Source organism: Rana temporaria, chromosome 1 (assembly GCF_905171775.1).
Source record: "Rana temporaria chromosome 1, aRanTem1.1, whole genome shotgun sequence".
NCBI classification, from domain to species: domain Eukaryota; kingdom Metazoa; phylum Chordata; class Amphibia; order Anura; family Ranidae; genus Rana; species Rana temporaria.
The window spans coordinates 586098413-586120659 of record NC_053489.1 but is presented as its reverse complement, the minus strand read 5'-3'; the positions used below and the strand labels follow the sequence as shown (position 1 = coordinate 586120659).

At 43.3% G+C, this 22247-nt stretch overlaps 1 protein-coding gene across 2 annotated transcripts in view; it reads left to right on the top strand.

Moving 5' to 3' along the window:
* SLC30A9 (solute carrier family 30 member 9) overlaps positions 1-22247 on the top strand; it is a 111253-nt gene that overhangs the window by 74795 nt on the left and 14211 nt on the right. For both annotated transcript variants that reach the window (XM_040335024.1, XM_040335026.1), the window contains exons 11-15: positions 9091-9226; positions 9312-9351; positions 15938-16009; positions 16094-16201; positions 18858-19023. In XM_040335024.1, coding sequence (XP_040190958.1) covers positions 9091-9226; positions 9312-9351; positions 15938-16009; positions 16094-16201; positions 18858-19023 — 522 coding nt within the window. The remainder of the gene's footprint in view (positions 1-9090; positions 9227-9311; positions 9352-15937; positions 16010-16093; positions 16202-18857; positions 19024-22247) is intronic.

Sequence of the window (22247 nt, the reverse complement as noted above, 5' to 3'; positions counted from 1 at the left end):
GGCACCCTGAAATGGGAAATCTTTGCTAGCGGTCATGGCACCAGCCTAAATGGGACCTAAAGGGTTGAAAGATTGAATGGCTGCATACTCGGTATGCGTTTTAAATCGGCTGCGGAGAGTTTGAACACCGTTTACATATGCGGGCGCTGCTCACGTATGTGTTCGCTTCTGAGCGCAAACTCGTCGGGACGGGGCGCGTTTTCTGGCTCCTAACTTTTTTAGCTGGCTCCTAGATTCCAAGCAAATTTGTCAACCCCTGCTGTATACTAATCTATACCCCAGTAACTAGTGTAAAACTGTGAGCTTCCTGTTACTGTCTGAATTGCATTTCCATATATTCCCCTGGAGAATACATTAACGTGCTTGTAAACCTCAGTCATGAAATGTGAACAAATCACATTATCTGAAGTGTGTACTTTATCTCTCTCTCCAAACTTTGTGTCGTTTCTCTCTGGTGCTTCGTTCCTCTGTTATCAGCAGAGTCACTACTGACAAGTTTTCTGACACATGAGATACATTTGTGATGGGGGAGGAGAGCTCAGCACACAGCTTGTTAACTCAGAACAAAGCTCTGCATCCTTTTTTAATTGCTGTTTGCTGTGTGGAGGGGGTGTGTGTGCCTTTCCTCCAATCAGCTCTCACATACTGTTACTGCAGGTTTCCACCCCCGTGATACTGACGGATGGAACAGAATTCTGATGTAGGATAAACAAGTAAAACTTATCTAAGAGGATTTGTTTCATATCTGTGTATCATCTCAAGCTATTCGCTTCACTGGGTACATGAGAGGATTTACATCTACTTTAACCACTTGCCGCCCGCCCACCCACCGTCAAATGACGGAGTAGCAGTGCAGCTCTCATTCTGGGAGTACATCATATGACGGTGCCCCAGAACGGCCGCAGGGGTGTGCGGCGATCGCAGCCATGCTGTATTTCTAGGACACGGTGTGACCCAGATTTTTTGTAAAGAGGCGATGACATGGCTCTTTACCATGTGATTGGCTGTGTCCAGGTAATCGGGGCACTGATCTTTGGTGCCCTGAATACAGTAAAGCCCCAGCAGTGTCCATCAGTGACAGCAATTGGTGCCCATTAGTGATGCCCATCAGTGCTGCATATTAGTGCCTCTTAATCAGTGCAGCCTCATTGACGCACATCAGTAAAAGAGAAAAATTACTTATTTACAGTTTAAGAAAGAACACTTTATAGCTCTACATTTTCGGTCTTTTTACTTTTTTTTTTTTTTTTTTAATAAAAAAAAACAAAAAACGTCAGTGATTAAATACCACCAAAAGTAAACTCTTTTATGTGAAGAGAATTATTAACATTTTTATTTGGGTACAGTGTTGCATGACCGCTCAATTGTTAAAGTGCGACAAGGGTTGAATGTTTAGATGTTGACTTTTAAAAGCAGCCAACTTCTGTCAGATTAGCAAAAGTGAGATGAGCAGACTTCCTGCTGCTTTTAAAATTCAACCTCTAAACAGTCAGGCGGAGTTCTAAGTACTGTATTTTACTATATAATCTCGGTTTACTGTTAAAAATAAGTGTAAAATGCAAAACTACAGTGGGTGTAACAGGGTGTTCGCTTGCCCCTTCCCTCTCTATGCCTCTTGTGGACGAGTGCAGGGTGTAACAAGATGGTGGCGACGGAACGTCACTTCTGTTATGAAATCTGACAGGTCGCCTAATCTGACTGAACACAGGCTCCAATGTGGAAAATTAACGCACACATTTTTTTAAAAATCAATGTTGGTTCAGTACATTTTTATTTCTTTTTATAAGATTGAATTAGACTTTATTGCAAGATGGTGTAGCCAACCTCAACCTTATCAGAGCTGCAGCTCTCATACATGGAAAGCATGGAGGTTGACTTACTAAAACTGGAGCGTGCAAAATCTGCTGCAGCCCTGCATTGAAACCAATCGGGTTCTGTGTTTTGTGTGTGTGTGTGTGTGTGTGTGTGTTTGTTTTTTTTTTTTTTGTCTAAGCTAAATTGAACAAGCTGAAGTTATAAGCCGATTGGCTACCATGCATGGCTGCACCAGATGTTGCACTATCCAGTGTTCGTAAATCAACCCCATCGTGTTTGTTCACTGCCTTTCATCTTTGCCATTTACAGAGCGCAATGTTTTCTGTATGTTCACCTTGGACGCTATTTTATTTACTCATTCCTGACCAAGAAAAGGACCATAAAAGAAACTATCAAGATTTCTGGGGTTCATAAGGAGGATCTGATCCCCCCTATCTCTGACACCTGTTATAGATTTAAAACGCATATAAACATTGTCTTGATATCACCTTGGAAGAGTTCTGAAAGTGGAATAAAGCCGATTTTGGCGCTCTCCATTATTCTGGTTGCTATGAGAAGCTGCTGGACTTTTCTCTGCTGCAGGTTTCATACATTGGCCCCTGTACTTTGTTAGAGCCCAAACCTCCATCCCTTCTACTTCTCCAGCAGCCGCTCTTACACAAAACATCTTTGCATGGAAAGCACAATAAGCCTTTTCGAAGCCTGTAATTACTAGCTCTTTGGACTTCTAAATGCAAAAAAAAATATATAAATATGAAAATGTATTTCCTATATTAAAACATCTAAAATTACACATAACGACACAAGGAATTAAATTTGGAATTGTATTCAGCAAATATTTAAATGCTACCCTGTTCATTAAACATCTGAATGCATTAAAAAAAGGGATTAAATCAATTTCATCAGCAGCTGTGGTGCATAACATTAAAGTAATAAGATTAGATCTAAATAGCCTATGCAGGGAAGGGATTAGAAAAAAATACAGGATGAAATTACTTTTTTTTTTTTTCCCTTTATGAAACACTGAAAAGGGCACAGAATTATAATACTATATTAAATGGCTCTGCCCCGCTCTTAATTTGTGTACTTTTTGCGGTGTTCTTGTATTTTATTTTAATACATGTATATTTTTCTAGAGCCGAGAGTACATATTTTTACTGAATCTTAAAATGCACATATTGCCCAATCTTGTCAGCACATTACACGTACTCTCCAACGTACATTTTAATTACATCCTGCAAACACAAGACCTATATTTTCTTACTACCTATGCAGGCTCCTTTTTCTTTCACATGTTAAAATCTGATCTTTTTGCTAGAAATTACCTTAAACCCGCTCCAAAAAAAAAGTGTTTGTGTATTCCGAGACCCTGTAGGAAAAATTGGTGGCAGCTGCCATTTTTTTTTTATATATATTGCTCTGTATTTTGTGCAAGTGTTCCTCTAATGCAGGGATCCTCAAACTACGGCCCTCCAGCTGTTGCGGAACTACACATCCCATGAGGCATTGTAAAACTCTGACATTCATAGACATGATGGGAATTGTAGTTCCTGAACAACTGGAGGGCAGTAGTTTGAAGACCCATGCTCTAATGCATATTGTCAGGAAAAACACTCTAAGGCCCCTTTCAGACTGGGGCGGGAGCTGCGGTGGCGGTATAACGCCGCTAAAAATAGTGGCGCTATACCGCCGGAATTGCCGCGGGTATCAGCCGCTAGCGGTGCGGTATTAACCCCCGCTAGCGGCCGATAAAGGGTTAATACCGCCCGCAATGCGCCTCTATAGAGGTTCCCATTGTTTTCAATGGGAAGGAGCGGTATACATGCCGCTCCTCTCACCGCTCCAAAGATGCTGCTGACAGGAGATTTTTTTGTCTCCCGCCAGCGCATCGCCTCAGTGTGAAAGCCCTCGGGCTTTCACATTGAGTCTGCAGTGCAGGAGTTTTTCAGGCGGGATAGCAGCGCTATTTTTAGCGCTGTACCGCCTGAAAAACTCCTCAATGTGAAAGGGGCCTAAAGGGAATTTTAGCACAAATGCAATACAAGACCCATTTTTTGCCAAAATATAAGACTGTTGTGTCAAGTAAATAGACACCAAACATATCAAGTCTAAAAGCTGAATTCAGTTACTTTGTAGAAACTGCAGACATACCATGAGAGTTGAGCCTAAGGGGCCTGCCATCTTGTAAACTTATCTCTAATATTCACATTTGACAGGTTTATTGAGCTTCAGGAAGATGACATCAAGAGCTCCAACACTGATCACTGTGGTCTCGGCTCCTTCAAAAACAAAGTCGCTGGAACTGCTATGCCCGCCCCTCCCCCTCCTTCTGCCCATTCACAGAAGCCTTTGTTTTGCGTGAACTCCTTCACAAAATACAAAGGCTTCTCTGATTGGGCAGCAGAGGGGAAGGGGTAGATACTGTGCTCTTCTCTCCTCTAACAGCTGAGGTGTAGCCTCCAGGAGTGCAAAAAAAAAAAAAAAAAACTGTCACATATACATAATGGGGATACGTCCTGGAGGTGACATGCACCTAATTCGACTTAATTCATAGTGTGCCTGCACTTTTTGCAAAGTTTCTGAGTTCCTGGATTTCAGCTTTAAAATTGCACACACCTGTGAAATGGCAAAAATCAACCTTGCCAAAAATTATAGATTGGTGATGTTTTGAAAGCCTTTACAGCTGCCTGGATCTCTGATGGGGAAAAAAAACAATACCAGCATTACAGGTTCAGCAGCAGTCATGAGCTTGTTATAACCCCTTGAATACCAGGACATTTTGGGGGTTATTTACTAAAAGTTAAGACTGTAAATCTAGTACAACTCTGCATAGAAACCATTCGGCTTCCAGGTTTTATTGCCAAAGCTTAATTGAACCAGCTGAAGTTAGAAGCTGATTGGCTACCATGGACAGCTGCACCAGATTCTGGGTGCACCCGCTTTAGTAAATCTAACCCTTGGGGTCATGGTACAGCTGGACGATTTTCGTTTACTCAGTACAGCTGTCGTTTGAAAATGCAATACAAATGCATTGCAACACATGAAATCACTTCCGATTTTTTTTTTTTTTTTTTTTTTTTTTTTTCTTTCTGTTGTACTAGAATTTTCGTGACTTTAGTAAACTCATCAGATTCAATGTGAGATTAGCATAGAAAGAAAAACGGACGATCATTCGTCCGATAATCGGATCGTGTGTCCCGGGCATTATTCTACAATATTAAAGATGTTTTTTACCCATCCAAAAAAATTTCTCGGCTCTAAAAAGTGTTGGTAACATACCCCAGGGTTTATAGCCATATGGGTAAAGCCATACACTTGCAGATCTTTGAACAAATGTTTGTATGAATAGTCATACGAACCACCATCTTTGTACATTTGACGACTGAATGACTGACTGTCGTAAAGTAGTTCAAAATCTAATTTGCTTAAGGCTCCATTCACACCTGAGCGTAGCAATTTACTGGCGTGTTTTTTTGTTTTTGTTTTTTTTTTAAGTGTTTTTGCAGCTTTTTAAAATAGCTTTTAAAGCATTTTAGAAGCATTTTAAGGCTTCAGACATTTTTGTTTAGCCAATGGAACTAAGTGGAGAAGAGGGAGAGGATATTGGGGGTGGAGATCTGCTGTTTGAGCAGAACATGAGCAACAAAACGCTCAAGTCAGGCGTTTCTTTTGAAGTCTATGCAGCTTTTTAAAAGCTTGTAATCTACCAAAAGTAAGTTCGTATATATCTTTGAACGACAGGCATTTTGCTTCAGGCGACAGATTGCGCATATGTGAACAGGGGCTATTGAAATGAATGGGATTTGACTTGAGCGTTTTAGGGTCCTTTCACACTAGCGGACCGTTCGTCCGCTCATTACAAGTCCGTTAACGGACTTGTAATGAATCCCTATGGGAACGCGTCCGTTAGCGGATGGAGCATCCGCTAGCGTCCGCGTCAGTCGGGATCCGCTTTTCCGAACGGAAGAAACCCTATTTTTCTTCCGTTCGGCGGAACTGATGCAGACGGACAGACGGTCCGTCTGCATCAGGTTCTCCATAGGGGACAGCGGAGCAGAGACAGGGCTACATACACTTAGAAATTCTTTTGTTCGAGAATTTATTTTTATTTTTTTCATCCTGCAACTTTTTCCATTTGCTGTGGTTGAAAGCAAATCTTGGAGACCCCACTAAAAATAAAATCAAACTAATGTTCTTAAAGTGAAATTTCAAATGAGATTCTACTAGGTTATAGCCAGCTTAACTCGCCATAAATTGTGTCAACGCAGATGTGATTGAAAACAAGATGGGAGGTGTAAATGTTTTTGAAACCACTGTTCTAATTACATTGTCCAGTAACCAAGGTAAAATGCTAATGCATACTGTCCGTTGGTGGTGATAACATTAACGGCCACCTTAATTTATAGGCTAATATTTCTAAGATGGCTAGCAGAACCACAAGGCTTTGTGTTGTGAGATCGCTCATGCTAACTGCAGAAATTTGCTGAAAACTTATTAAGCATTCTTTTGGAACTGCAGTGCACTTTAATTCAAAGTACAATAAAGGCATTGAGCGAGGCCCAAATTATCTCGCCCCATACTCTGATATGGGTAATCCCAATCTACCCCATCTTAGATCTGTCCCGGATCCACAGGCGCATCTTTATGCCTGAGGGTCATTTATTATCTTTTTTATGAGATAAAAACAACATTTTCATCTACCCTCCTGGATGTTCTTCAGGTTTTTACAACTAAAACATGCAGTGCAGGTGCAGTTTCCTGATTTTGTAGCCCTGACCTCTTATTCAGAGGAAAAACGGCTTGTAACATTGACAGGACGTTGTGCTCCCATATATCTTGGACCAGCCCTCAAATTTGATGTAAAATGATGGCTGGCGAGCATAGGCTGTCTGGGGGGAGGGGGGGGGGGTTTCGGATCGAGCACCACCGGCAGGCAGGATTGAATGGGAGCCTTTCGCCCAGGGGAAGAGAGCGTGGCGGAAGAGTAGAGCTGGCCAGGGTTGAGCGGGGTTTGCCTGCTGTAACGGCTTACTTTTAAATTGTCTCCACTCTTGGTCGCACACAGTCCTGCCTCCTGACCCAGCACCTGTGATGGACAGAACGCTGGTCCAATGCAGGTGTGGGCGAGTTCTATCTGTCACAGGCGCTGGGTCAGGAGGCGGGACTGTGCGTGATCGCGAGTGGAGTCCATTCAAATGTAAGCTGTTACAGCAGGCAATCTCCGCTCTGTGATCTGGCCCGCTCTCCTCCTTCCATGCTCTCTTCCTCTGCACAGGTGAGGCTGCGTTGAGGGGCACTGATAAAGTTGTAAATATTTATTGTAACTTAATTCTGCATAAAACATTGGGACCGCCCTGCTTTAAAGAGGAACTGCAGCCTGCTCACATAATATGTAATAAAAACAGCTTTGCCATTTCTGAAGCTTCCCTCCAGCCACTTTGCATATTATTTTATATATACTGTGATTCTGTACTTGCCAAATATGCTGCAGAAATCGTCCTCCACTGAGTCTGGCTGCAACCATTTTAACTGTGGGCAGCTGAAGCTGCTGCCTGTTCACTTCCTGGATTTACACAGAGGCACACCTCCCAGCTCTGCAGCCCTACAGCTCTCATTGGCCCCCTTATGACTAATCCCCCCCCCCCTCTCTTCCTGGCAAACTCTCACAAGAAGAGGGAGAGCTGTGCTTGATATCATAAGCCTATGCTTTTTACCAGACAAACAGGAAGTGGGCTGTATAAGGTATTTACTGGCAGAAAAAAATGTTTTACTATGCAAAGTTCAAAACAACAAGGGCAGAAGATTTAGTAGGTGGAAAGTTGAAAAAATACTGAAGGTCCACTTTAACCAGAGAGGACTGGGATGCACGAACCCAGCAGTACCGTCCTCTGATGAGACCGGCTAGTGTACATCGTTTTTATTTTCATAGGGTCTACTATACCCTCTAGAGACTCAACCATCTATCATAACTCAAAAGCCAACTGTCCCAAATGTCAAACTGAAGAGGGAAGTTTTATTCATAAGGTCTGGTCCTGCTCATATATTCAGGACTTCTGGCGGGGCAGTGGTGGCTGACATAACTTGGTGCAGTATGGATTACATCAGACCCTTGGGTCAGGACAGAATTCGAAACTGTTTTTTTAAAATTGGTAAATCAATGGGTTCAGTTCTGCTTTATAATTTACAGTTGGGGATCTGGGCTTCTGCAAAATGGCAGCCTCCAGCAAGAAAAAACAGGAACACTGCTGTAGGCAATATACAGCACACACTCATTTTGGTAGCAAAGTATTATTCATGTGGAATGTATGTTCCTTGCTGAAGAACATTATTAAAGCGGTAGTTCACCCTCACTTACATCATTTTTCCATCGAGACAGGCATTGTAGCGCGAGCTACAGTATGCCTGTCCCGATTTTTTTACCCCCGTACTCACTGTGTACTTGTACATTAAAGATTTCGGCTCCCGCGGGGAATGGGCGTGCCTATGGAGAGGGAGGATGATTGACGGCCGGCCCTGGCACGTCACTCTCCCCGAAGACAGCCGGAGTAGGTCTCGGCTCTTCACGGCGCCTGCGCACAGGCTATGTGCAGGCGCCGTGAAGAGCCAAGCCTATTTCGGCTATTTCCGGAGAAGCGTGACGCGCCAGAGCCGGCCGTCAATCATCCTCCGTCTCCATAGGCACGCCCATTCCCCGAGGGGAGTCGGTATCTTCGATGTACGAGTACAAGGTGAGTACGGGGATAAAATAATCGGGACAGGCCTACTGTAGCTCGCGCTACAATGCCTGATTTTATGGTATAAGAATTATTTTTTTTTTTTTTTTGCGTTTATAGGGTGAACCCCCGCTTTAAGTTGTTTATGGGTAACGTTCCACTTTAAGGCTTTAGAACCACTTTAAAGTCACAGTTGTAAGTGCCGGTTGCAATAATTGGTAAAGTCAACATGTTGCTGGGCCTGACTTGACATGGTTGCCAGATAGGAGCCGAGTACTAGTTTGCAGAATGGGTGCAGGATAGGAGAAGGTACATTGGGGTCACTATTGGAAGAACAAAGATTGGAATGAGAGGTGACACTGGCCAGTGCCACCATCTACAGGTTGCACGGGTTTTAAAACACTAAACATTATTTATTTCAAACAAATCTGTTTTGACATGTGCATCTAAACAAATGCACAGATAAGAATGTACAATAACCTTTAATGTTGTCTCCAAACTCCAGATAACTGCATAGCTGCTCTGTCTAATTTCCATATTACTTCACTTTTTCATTTCACAGGTATGGCTTTACGAACATGCGGTATATTGCTTCCTTGATCAGTGGTGTAGGCATTTTTATGATGGGTTCTGGATTATCATGGTACCATGGTATCATGGGTTTAATGCATCCTCAGCCAATAGAATCGTTTCTATGGGTAAGTGTGTGTTTTTCTTTTCAATATTCCGATAATTAATTATTTCTGTGTGTTAGCTAAAGTGTTTCTCTTTCTTCTTTTCCAGGCATATTGTATACTTGCAGGATCATTAGTTTCTGAAGGAGGTAGGCAGTCTTTCATAGTTGCATAGTTACATAGTAGGTTAAAAAAAGACACAAGGCCATCAAGTCCAACCTATGTGTGATTATATGTTCTTATTACATTGTATATTCCTGTATGCTGCGGTCGTTCATGTGCCTATCTAATAGTTTTTTCTCTTCCGTTCATGGATGGACACAGCCTTAATCTTGACAACGTGGGAAATAGCCTATCTTTAGGAGTGGCTAGGCAGAAAGAGTTAACAACTTCAAAGCCGAACCGCCCCGCCCAGGGTGCGGTCCCACTGACTATATCCCCTCGGCCTGCACCAAGCAATTCAGTTTTTTTTTTCTGCCTAGTGCTAGGAGAAGACATTGCTTCCTTCAGGCCCAAGGCTTGGAGGCTTTTAATTTTTTTTATTTATTTTATCTATTTAGGTTTTTCCTGCGATCTTTGATCAGCTGCCGACTAGGAGACAGGCTGGATCCCAGATCCTTGTATTTTCAGTTTCGGCCATCGAGCGTGTGCCGACCATAGCTGCGTGCTGGGTCGTCCACGACATCCCCGTCGCTCTATGGGTGGCCGGTGAGCTATAGGCTCCAGAGCTTGCATCGAACCAGTCTACAGTAGCCTGTCCGACAGCCACCTCCGTTACCATGTGGTAGATGTGCTGTCCAGGATGCTTCCAGCATAAACCCACAGGAAGGGTAAGTAGCTACTATCTTGCTTTAGCAAGAAGACAGAGCTGGGCATCCTTGGAGAGGTGAGTAAAGGGCCTTATCCCCCCCCCCCTCCTCCTCCTCCTCCTTGTCTCTCTGAGCTAGCTGCTGGGCAGAGTGGAGGGGATTCCTATGATCCTAATTGCTCTGGATTGGCCTCAGCGCCCTTGGTAAGCCGATCTAGTGTGGCTAGTAACAGACGTCCCTTGGCGTCTACTTAGCCCATTGCGAGGAAATTAAGTGGAATCCACTGACTTGTATAGTGTTCAGAGTCCTGCTGTTCTTACAGTGTGGGGTGGACCAAAAAGCTTGCTTTAAGTACGGTTAAGGGGCAGATATCTACCCTGGCTATTTTCTTTCAGCGAACCCTGGCGACTCGCTCTCTAGTCAGAACATTTGTACAGGGGGTTCGGCATGTGGCCCCTCCGGTCCGTCGTCCACTACCTCCGTGGGGATTTGAATAGCAGACGTCTCTTGTCTACCGCTACGAGAGTACCTGCTGTCGCAAGGTCCCATACGGCAGTGGTCATCAACCCTTTCCTCAGGGCCCACTAACAGGCCAGGTTTTATGTATTACCTTAGGGAGATGCAGACTAGAATACTGAGCAGCAAATGATATCACCTGTGATGTATTTCAGTTATCTTGCAAACCTGGCCTGTTAGTGGGCCCTGAGGACAGGGTTGACCACTGCCATACGGCATCCTGCTTACAGTCAATGGCCTTAATGGCATGACCTCTAGGTGCCTCAGAAACCACCTGGTCCTTTTGCTGGCTGTTAGGTCAGCTAAGACGGGTTCTGAGCTGGCATCCTTGTCATGAAAGGCTCCCCATTTTAATCTTCCACAAGGATAAGATGGTGCTGCGTTCGCAGCCTTAGATTCTTCCTAAGGTCATTTTCGACCTTCCATCTTAAGGAAGAACATTGTACTGCCATACTTGTGTCCTCATTCGTCGAATCCTAAGAAGACGACATGGCATTCCTCGCTGTCCGAGCTCCGAGAATATACTTGTCTGTTACTGCTCCGTTCCGGAGTTCAGACTCACTGTTTGTTTCGGTGGCTGGTCCCAAGAAGGGCCCAGCGGTCTCATCGGCCACCATTTCAAGGTGGACCCAACAGATCCTGATCAGACTTACGCCATAAAGGGTCAGGCGCCTCCCTATCACGATGCATTCGATCAGAGCAATGGTGCCTCTTGGGCATTTTTGACATCAAGTGTCGGTTTCCCAGGTGTGTAGGGTGGCGACCTGGTCGCCCGGTCACACTTTCACTAAACTTTACAAGTTGATGTGAGTGCATCTTCGGATGCTTCTTCGGCCGCAAAGTTTTGCAGGCGGCTGTTTAGAGTTACAACTCCTCAGTTGAGGAGCTCTGTTTTGTTTTGGGGTGAAGTTTAATTTTATGCTTCCCACCCCTCATTTTGACACTGCTTTGGGACGTCCCACGTTGTCAAGATTAAGGCTGTGTCCATCCACGAACGGAAGAGAAAATAGGATTTTATGCTCATCGTAAAATCTTTCTCTGAGTTCATGGATGGACACGGCACCCACCCCTCTTTGTCTACTGCTTTCTACGAACTGAATTGCTTGGTGCAGGCTGAGAGGATATAGTCAGTGGCAATGCTTCCTGGGCGGTTCGGCTTTGAAGTTGTTTAACTCTTTCTGCCTAGTCACTCCTAAAGATAGCCTATTTCCCACGTTGTCAAGATTAAGGCTGTGTCCATCCATGAACTCAGAGAAAGATCTTACGGTGTGCATACAATCCTATTTTTTAAACTATCGATGCCCCCCCCGCTGAGACTACCGCCCGTGGAAGGGAATTTCTTTGCCCTTGCCGCTCTTACAGTAAAGAACCCTCTACGTAGTTTAAGGTTAAACCTCTTTTCTTCTAATTTTAATGAGTGGCCACGTGTCTTGTTAAACTCCCTTCCGCAAAAAAGTTTTAACCCTATTGTGGGGTCACCGGTATGGCATTTGTAAATTGAAATCATATCCCCTCTCAAGCGTCTCTTCTCCAGAGAGAATAAGTTCAGTGTTCGACATCCTTTCCTCATAACAAATATTCTCCAGACCCTTTGTATTAGCTTTGTTGCCCTTCTTTGTACTCGCTACATTTCCAGTACATTCTTACTGAGGACTGGTGCCCAGAACTGGACAGCATACTCCAGGTGTGGCTGGACCAGAGTCTTGTAGAATGCATGCTAACTTTTAATGCATGCTAACATTCTGTTTGCAGCTTGGCATTGCATGCCATTGCTGAGCCTATCATCTACTAGGACCCCCAGGGTCCTTTTCCATCCTAGATTGCATTCATATTTTTGCCACCCAAATGCATTATTTTACATTTTCCTACATTTAAACCTCGTTTGCCATGTAGTTGCCCACCCCATTAATTTGTTCAGATCTTCTTGCAAGGATTCTACATCCTGCAGAGAAGTTATTGCCCTACTTGGCTTAGTATCCTCCTCAAATACAGAGATTGAGCCGTTTACCCTATCCTCCAGGTTGTTTATTAACAAATTAAATAGGATTGGTCCCAGCACAGAACCCTGTGGGACCCCTCTTTCCACCCCTGACCATTCAGAGTATTCCCCATTTATCACCACCTTCTGAACTCGCCCTTGTAGCCAGGTTTCAATCCATGTACCCACCCTATGGTCCATGCCAACGGACCTCATTTTGTACAGTAAACGTTTATGGGGAACTGTATGAAATGCTTTTGAAAAATACAGATACACCATGTCTACTGGCCTTCCTTTATCTAGATGGCAACTCGCCTCCTCCTAGAATGTTAATAGATTGGTTTGGCAAGAACGATTCTTTCAGTGAATTCATGCTGATTACTGCTAATTATACCATTTTTATTGCTAACATCTTGTATATAGTCCCTTATCATCCCCTCTGAGAGCTTGCATACTATTGATGTTGGGCTGACTGGTCTGTAATTCCCAGGGATGTATTTTGGGCCTTTTTTAAATATTGGTGCTACATTGGCTGTACTCCAATCCGTTGGTACCATACCAGTCGGTAAAAATTACAATGATCTGGCAATTACTTGATTGAGTTCCCCAAGTACCCTCTGGTGCAAAACATCCGGTCCTGGTGATATATTAATGTTTAGTTTCCCAAGTCTAATTCTAATTCTGTCCTCTTTTATCCATGATTGAGCTTCATGTGATGTGTCATGAGAATAAACTCTGCAGTTTTGGTTACTAAAGCCCCCTGATTCCCTCGTGAAGACTGGGCAGAAGAATAAACTTAATACCTTCGCCATCTCCCCATCAGTAGTAACCAGATGTCCTTCCTTGTTCTTTATTGGGCCAATATTGTCTGTCCTCCCTTGTTTACATACTTTCCTTTTTGATTCGTAAACTAATGCCTCGTTTTCACTGAGCGGCACGGTTCGGGTTGGTACAGTTTGGAAGGATTAGAATGGTCCGGCCTATTCAGGTGAGCGTTTCCACTGCAAGTCGGACCGTCAGGAGCCATACAGGGTTTAAAAAAAATGCCTAGCATGTCCACCAATCGGTGGAATGTATTGTAGCTCCGCCCTAACCGAACCATACCATTTTTTTTTTTTTTTATGGCCCCACATCTGAAGCAGGACCCAGAATGGTTCGGTTGTATGGGCCGCTTTCATAATGGAAACACTCAAAATGGCGTACCGTACCGATACTCAGTGGAAACGAGGCATAAATATAGCACAAGTCTTATTTCTTTGCGTGTTCTGCACAATTGAGAACTTGCAGTATAATCTAGATGGTGTTTGTTTTGCTTTGTTTTTCCATCTATGTGAATGAGCAATAAAGATGCAAACTGATAAAGAAGGTCATATATACAATCGATATATAGGATCAGCCAAGAATGTAGTTGTTTATAGAGCAATGTTTTTCAACACCAGTCCTTAACCACTTAAGGACCGCCTAACGACCATATACGTCGGCAGAATGGCACCGCTGGGCACAATCACGTACCTCTACGTGACTGTATAAAGCCCAGCGGTGGGTCGCGGGCGCGCTCCCGCGACCCGGTCCGAAGCTCCGTGGCCGCGGGACTCGCGGACCCGATCGCCGCTAGAGTCCCGCGATCGGTCCCCGGAGCTGAAGAACGGGGAGAGTCGTGTGTAAACACGGCTTCCTCGTTCTTCACTGTGGCGCTGTCATCGATTGATTGTGCGTCCCTATATTAGGGAACACACAATGACATCACACCTACAGCCACACCCCCCTACAGTTGTAAACACACATGAGGTCACACTTAACCCCTTCAGCGCCCCCTTGTGGTTGACTCCCAAGCTGCAAATGTCATTTTCATAGTAAACAATGCATTTTAAATGCATTTTTTGCTGTGAAAATGACAATGGTCCCAAAAATGTGTCAAAATTGGCCGAAGTGTCCGCCATAATGTCGCAGTCACGAAAAAAATCGCTGATCGCCGCCATTAATAGTAAAAAAAAAATACACCTCCACCTCTAATAAAAGTTCTGCTTACCGACTCCCATGGATCTTTTTTTCGAAAAAAAGATCCATGGGAGTCGGTAAGCAGAACTTTTATTAGAGGTGGAGGTGTCTTTCGTTCTACCATCTGACTCTGCTCCCTGGACTATCTTTTAACACACTTTGGGTGCATCTTTGATCCGAATGGGATATCCACAAGTGTTGCAGCTGTGAATGTCACAAATATTTGGACTTTGTATTCACGTTTTATATTGTTTTAGCATATATTGTTTTTTATGCACATTGCTGTCACTATATAGCTTTTTCTGTGGACATCAGTCATTCACCATTTCGGGGTTGGTTGTGACAATCTGTTTTCACATTAATCTATTGCAGCGCAGCTTACCATTTTCTTATAGTTCACACCACATGCATCTTCTGCATCAAGAACGCATGGAAAGTAGGTTATATGGTTTCCAATGGCATAGTTCACAGCAGAGCAGTCAATTCCAGAAGAAAGAACATGCTGCATTTTTCTTGCACTGTAATGTTAAAACGCACTGGAATGCATCAAAAACGCAATGGACCCCAATACAGTAAAGGCCGGTTCATACCACAAAAACACATCTCCTAAACCATTCCGGATGCATTTCTGCATGCCCGTTTTTTATATGGGTTTGCGGTTTTTGTACTGGGGTCCAGTGCATTTTTGAGGAGTTTTACTGTTCCAGTCTAGTGAAGGGAAAAATGCAGCATGGGTTTTTTTGTTTTGTTTTTTTCTGGAACTGGAAAGCCCTGGAACTGACTGCTCTGGTGTGAACTATGCCTTTTGCAAACCATATCGCCTACTTTCCATGCCCTTTTGATGCAGAAGAAATGCACTGGACTAAATGTGGTGTGAACTGGCTGTGAAAAAAAAAAAAAACACCTGACGTGCACCGGGAACGCATTAAAAACTTTTAAAATGTGGTTTCGGAAATGTATCTGGAACGGATCTGGCGTGTGTTTGTTTTTGTGGTGTGAACTGGACATATGCTCAGAAAATGCACCCAAGTGCAAATTCACACAATGCAAAACTCCCCAAGTGTACAAAAATCCTATTTATTCCTCCCTCCTTTACCATCCAGTACTTCTGCATGCTGAGGAAAACCTCAACAGCCCTAAATCAAGCCCATTGTACTGAGCTCTGTACATTTTCTAAATCGATTAAGACAACAGCTGAATTAGAGGACAGACATTTCTATTGATCCTGCTGGTTGTTTTTGTACCAGATCCAGGCAGCAATATATAGAAGATTGAGGAATAAATGCAAAGTTAGAGAGATAACTATACCGCTATGTTAAGTGTTATCTGATTATGTGTATCGCATAACCCCCGCCACCCCCACCTGACAGAGGGCACTGCTGACTGCCAATGCTTTTCAATGTTCTCACAGCCTGTAATGGTCTTTTGTTCTAGCTACGCTCCTTGTTGCTGTTAATGAAATTAGGAAAAGTGCAAGGGCAAAGGGATTGTCCTTTTACGAGTATGGTATGTATGGTATGGTTTGGGGTCATTTCATTTGAAATGCTGACTTTATTTTGTTCTACAAGTTAATGCTGCCATTCTTTTTAGTGATTCAGGCTCGGGACCCAAGCACCAATGTAGTCCTGATGGAAGATGCTGCTGCAGTTTTGGGGGTTCTAATGGCTGCCTCCTGTATGGGGTTGACGTCACTAACTGGTAAAATTTGCCTTTTTTTTTAGATACTTCTATTTGTATAAACGTGTGTGTGTGTGTGTGTGTGTGTGTGTGTGTGTGTGTGGTGAGAGCAGCTCCACTCAAAGTGGATTTCTGCATTGTGGATGGAGTTTAGCATTAGGCATAGCAAGACTCTGACAGCCACAAGCATGACACCCAGAGGCAGGGGCATGATGGCACTTGTAGTTTTGCAACAGCTGGAGGTCCGCTAATTGCATATCCCTGGATTACTTGGTTACATGGTTTTTCTCTCTGCACAGTCCTGTGCCTCCATGTTTAGGTGTTCAGACAGTGTTGACAGGGGAAGCAGCAATTGTCTTTTCCAAGCGGGGGGAAGCAATCCCCACAATGAGAAGACCTTCATTATCGCTAGTGGATATAGAGACTATTGGTAATAATCGCAAGAGAATCTGGCAGGCTGGTTGTATCGTACATTCAGCTTGCCCATTAACAGGTCGAATCTCGGCCACTTCCAGCTGAACCAGCTGAGATTCGAATAGTGTATGGCCTGCTTTAAGCTGGCCATAGATGATGTGATTGTATTTCTTCAACCTGTGGTTGAAGGAAAAATAAATTGCAAAATTTTCCCCCATCAACTGACTTTGGAATTCTTCCTGTATTCTGACAACTGGAAGTTTGCCAGAATGCAATGATCACTGCTGGTGGCTATAGCTGCTGGTAGCAATCGCACAAAAAACCCCAACAGGCTGGTGGTACTGAAGCCGATCAATAGATCAAAAGCCTGCCCATAGATGGATCGAAATTTGCCCGGTTCCTGCTGAACGGGCAGAGTTTCGATCAGTCTGTGGCTGGCTTTAAACTGTGGGCATGATCAGTAAAGCACAGCTGTTGTGTTGCACAGTAGGGAGCAGAACCTGCATAATTAATGACCCAGTCTGAGGTCCAGAGTGCTCTGGAGCAGGTTTTCATCAAGGATTTCTCTGTACATATCTGCATTCATCTTTCTCTCGATCCTGAATATTCTCCCAGTTCCTGGCGCTGAAAAACATTCCCACGACATGATGCTGCCACCACCATGCTTCACTGTAGGGATGGTATTGGCCAGGTGATGAGCGGTGCCTGGTTTCCCCCAAACATGCCACTTGCCATTCAGGCCAAAGAGTCCAATCTTTGTTTCATCAGATCAGAAAGTTTTATTTCTCGTGGTCGGTGTCCTTCAGGTGCCTTTTGGCAAACTCCAGACGTGTTGTCATGTGCCTTTTTACTGAGGAGTGGCTTCTGTCTGGCTACTCGCATACAGGCCTGATTGGTGGAGTGTTGCAGAGATGGTTGTTCTTCTGGAAGGTTCTCCTCTCTCCACAGAGAAATGCTGAAGCTCTGTCAGAGTGACCATCGGGTTCCTGGTCACCTCTGTGACTAAGGCCCTTGTCCCCCGATCACTAAGTTTGGCCGTGCGGCCCGCTCTAGGAAGAGTCCTGGTGATTCCACGTTTCTTTCATTTATGGATGATGGAGGCCACTGTGCTCATTGGGACCTTCAGTGCTGCAAACATTTTTCTGTATCCTTCCCCAGATCTGTGACTGGAGGGCTACAGACAATTCCTTGGACTTCATGGCTTGGTTTGTGCTCTGACATGCACTGTGGGATGTTATATCTAGACAGGCGTGTGCCTTTTCAAATCATGTCCAATCAACTGATCATTTGTGGACTCCAAGTTGTAGAAACCTCTCAAGGATGATCAGTAGAAAGTGGACGCACCCAAGCTCAATTTTTAGTGTCATGGAAAAGGCTGTGAATACTTGTGTACATGTGATTTTTTTTTTATATATATATCTAGATATAATTTGCAAAGATTTCAAACGTCTTTCACGTTTTCATATTCGGGTATTGTTTTGTAGACTTTTGAAGAAAATAATGAATTTAATCAATTTTGGAATGAGGCTGTAACATAAAATGTGGAAAAAGGGAAATGCTATGAATACTTTCCGGATGTATTGCAGAAAGTAAAATCAAGTATTTAAAACGGCACATACTAAGGGTTATTTATATCAAGCAGATGTTTTTTATATATTTATTTAATTTAAATCAAAATGTTTTTTTTTTTTTTTAGTCTAGTATGACTTTTCTGTGTTTAGTCATATAGGGTATGTATAGGTTTTAGGGTAATTGATTTTCAATGATGAGATGGGATTCCTGTATCATGTGGTAGAACGTCTCCCATCCTGTCTTTTTCTTTGTTACACATCAGCGCAGGAGTGAGGCAGTTAATTCTGAAGATGCCATCTTTTCATACCAGTCTCATTCCCATCATTGGGTACAGACACCCAAGGCAAATCTTCATGAGTTATGTGTGTACGCGGCTGTTTTCTGATCTTTTAATGCTATCTTTCTCTTCATAAATCTCAGCAGCCACATCTGTTAATTCTACAGACTGCGAGCACACGTCTCCTTGTTTTATTGTGCGTCACCTGTCACAGAGACAGGTTCAATTTTAAGGTTTCTAATACTTTTATCCGCTCTGCTGATCTCTATTGCTGTCTGCTATGACTTTCCACTGACCTTCTGATCACAACAAGAAACTTCTGTGAAACTTGTTACTAGCAGTAGAAGGAATGTTCTGGGTATAGGAGATGTGACTGTTCAGTCTGACCCAAACCAATACCGTTCTTCTTTCTAGGGAACCCATTATATGACAGTCTGGGCTCCTTGGGAGTTGGCACGCTGTTGGGAGCAGTATCTGCTTTCCTTATCTACACCAATACAGAGGCCCTTATAGGTCGATCGATACAGCCGGAACAAGTGCAACGTCTCATTGAACTGCTAGAGAGCGATCCTGCTGTAAGGTAAGGAAGCAATTCTTAGGAGTTTCCACACTTACTGTATATTAAACAATTTTCTTCAATTATGTATGCAGGCTCTTGAACTATCTATTGATGTAATGGGGACCTTGTAAGAAGTGCAGGCATTTGTCTATGCTTTGTATTCGCTCTAACTGTAGACGATGACCACTCTGAGGCATCTGCTATGGATGTTGGTGTGTACCATGTGGAGATGGGAAGGGGAATAGCACTGTAGACATCTCTGGTGCCCACTTAAGAAGTCTTAAGCCTCGTACACACGATCGGATTTTCTGCGGACACAGCGTAGGACTTTTGTCTGCAGGACGTTGGCCGTGATCTTGTCTTGCATACAAACGGCAAAGAATTCGTTATTTCGAATGGATTCGGAAATTTGAAAAATCCGAAATACAGTGGAACCTCTAATTCCGAGCATAATCTGTTCCAGGAGAAAGCTCATAATCCAAAGTACTCGCATATCAAAGCGAGCTTCCCCATTGAAGTAAATGGAAACTAAAATAATTTTGTTCCGCATTGACTTCAATGGCATGCAATACCACATGCGGCCAGAGGTGGCCAGAGGCAGGGTTGAATCCTGCTCTTGTTGCGAGACAACACTCGCAAACCGAGTTAGGATTTAAAAAAATACGGTGCTCGTTGTACATTACTCTCGTATTGCGAAACATTCGTTATCCGCGTTACTCGCAATCCAAAGTTCCCCTGTAGTAACTAACTAGCTAATAACTATTAAATTATACGTATTGAAAAAACTATTTATTATTCATTTGTTACGTTCTATTTGTTTCGGATAATTCATAACTTCGGACAAATTCGTATTTCTTACATTCACTAACAGTCAAATTTGAAAGGACATTCCAATACTTACTCCAATAATTTATTGGTTGGTAATTTTAGTTCGGATTTTCGTTCTTTTTTTATATTAGGACTTTCGAATCTTCGGAATAGTTTAAACGCATTTTCGTTAATTTGAATATTAACAAATTTAGTTGAAAAAATAATTTTGGAATGATTTGCACATGTCTACAAATAAACATGCTCACGATCTGTGAATTCTTAGTTGCTGCCCAGCACCGTTGTGTGTTTTCACGACACCACTTTAAGACATTATGCACATAATGATGCAGCACAACTAAAACAGTATCGGAACTACTTCCTGCGCTATAGCTGAAACATGGCTACAGAGCAGGCTGTTTACCCTGATCTGTAATCCACAGCAAAGAGCCAATCACAGCAGCCCTTTACCACAATGACAGCTCATCACAGGATGTAAACACAAAACCGCTTATAGTCTTCTCTTTTTTTCACGCTGACCGTGTGAGGAGAGAAGAAGAAAGCCGATAACTGGCTTGTGTTAAAGGGACATCAGAACTTCTAATTTAGGATGCTGATTATCAGTGCAGACCCATCTGTGCTGCCAATTGGTGCCCATCAGTGCAGCCTCATTAGCGCACATTAGTGAAGGAGAAAAATTACCTATAAAACTATGATTTTTTTTTTTGTTTAGGAAAAAATAGAAAACCCAGTGGTGGTTAACCACTTCAGCCCCGGAAGAATTTACCCCCTTCTTTACCAGAGCACTTTATTGCGATTCGGTACTGTCGCTTTAACTGACAATTGCCCGGTCGTGCGATGTGGCTCCCAAACAAAATTTATGTGTGTTTTTTTTTCCCCCACAAATAGAGCTTTCTTTTGGTGGTATTTGATCACCTCTGCGTGTCCTTCTTCCTTTTTTTTGAAATTTTTTTTTAAACGGCGATCTGCGATTTTTTTTTTTTTTTTTTTTTATTGACCGTGACATTGCGACGGACATATCGGACGCTTTTGACACATTTTTGGGACATTCACATTTATACAGCGATTTAGTGCTAGAAAACTGCACTGATTACTGTATAAATGTCACTGGCAGGGAAGGGGTTAACACTAGGGGGCGCTGAAGGGGTTAATATGTTCCCTAGTGAGGGATTCTAACTGTAGGGGGAGGGGACTCACAAGGGGAGGAGACTGATGTGTGTTTCTCTGTACTGGGAACACACAGCTGTCTCCTCACCTCTGACAGGACGTGGATCTGTGTGTTTAGACACAATCGCACTCCTGCCGTGATCGCGGGTACCCGGTGGACATCGTGGCCGCCAGGCACGCACACCAGGTCCTGGGCAATTCCGCATGCGTGCACCCCGTAGACGGGCGGGAAGCCCAGGACGTCATATGACGTCCACCCAGGATGGGAGATCCCATCTGTGGACGTCATATGACTATGAGTGGGTAGGGAAGTGGTTAAATACCGCCAAAAGAGAGCTTTTAAAAAGTTTTATAAAAATGTCTATTTGGCCAACCACCAGTGAATTCCAAATATCGAAAATCTTCACTTCAACAGATCACCTACGTGTCGCATGCATAACACCCGTTGGAATTTAGCCCTAGAGTGGCAAAAGTGCCTTTTGTACCTATATTATTGATTAAGGTCAATCCAGTAGGTGAGTGCAAATGGATCACTGGGTGTTTGCATGTGATACCTGGATGATCTGTTGAAGTAAAGATTTTGGTATTTGGGAGTAAATATATAGAGGAAAAAAGCCAGAGGTGTGGTGTTTACAGGATCCCCTGGTAAATATATAGGGGGGGAAACCCTAAAAAAAAAAAAAAAAAAAATGTATGCAGCCACCACACCTCAGGACTGGTAAGCTGCAATATATTACATTTTAATCAACTGTGTTTATGTACGTGTTTATAGTTTTTTAGCATGTCAAGAAACAATATTAGGTGATAAAGGAAACACAAAGCACTAAGGTTGCACCCATACAGTTTTGTTTAGCAAATACGAGTACCGATACTTGTACACAAGTTCTCGCAGATATCCAAATTGCATGCAGTTTCCTGCACCGCTCCTGTGTGAACCCGGGCTGAAGTCACTATGACAAGCTTGGGTTTACACAGGAGCGGTGGGGGAAACCGCTTGTGATTCAGACATGAATTGCACCACATTCTTGTTCAAATTATGTCATTCTTTACAGTGCGATTTGAGCCCATACGTTTTGTATGGGCTCAAATCGCACTGCTAAGGTATCGGTATCAGGTATTTGAGTATTTCCACAAGAACTCCTGCTTGGTATTGACACTGATACCACTATCTCTACAAAGCACAATGGGGAGATTTGTTACACCTGCTGACAGTAACAGCTCCCATTCCCAATGAACATTATATAGGTTGA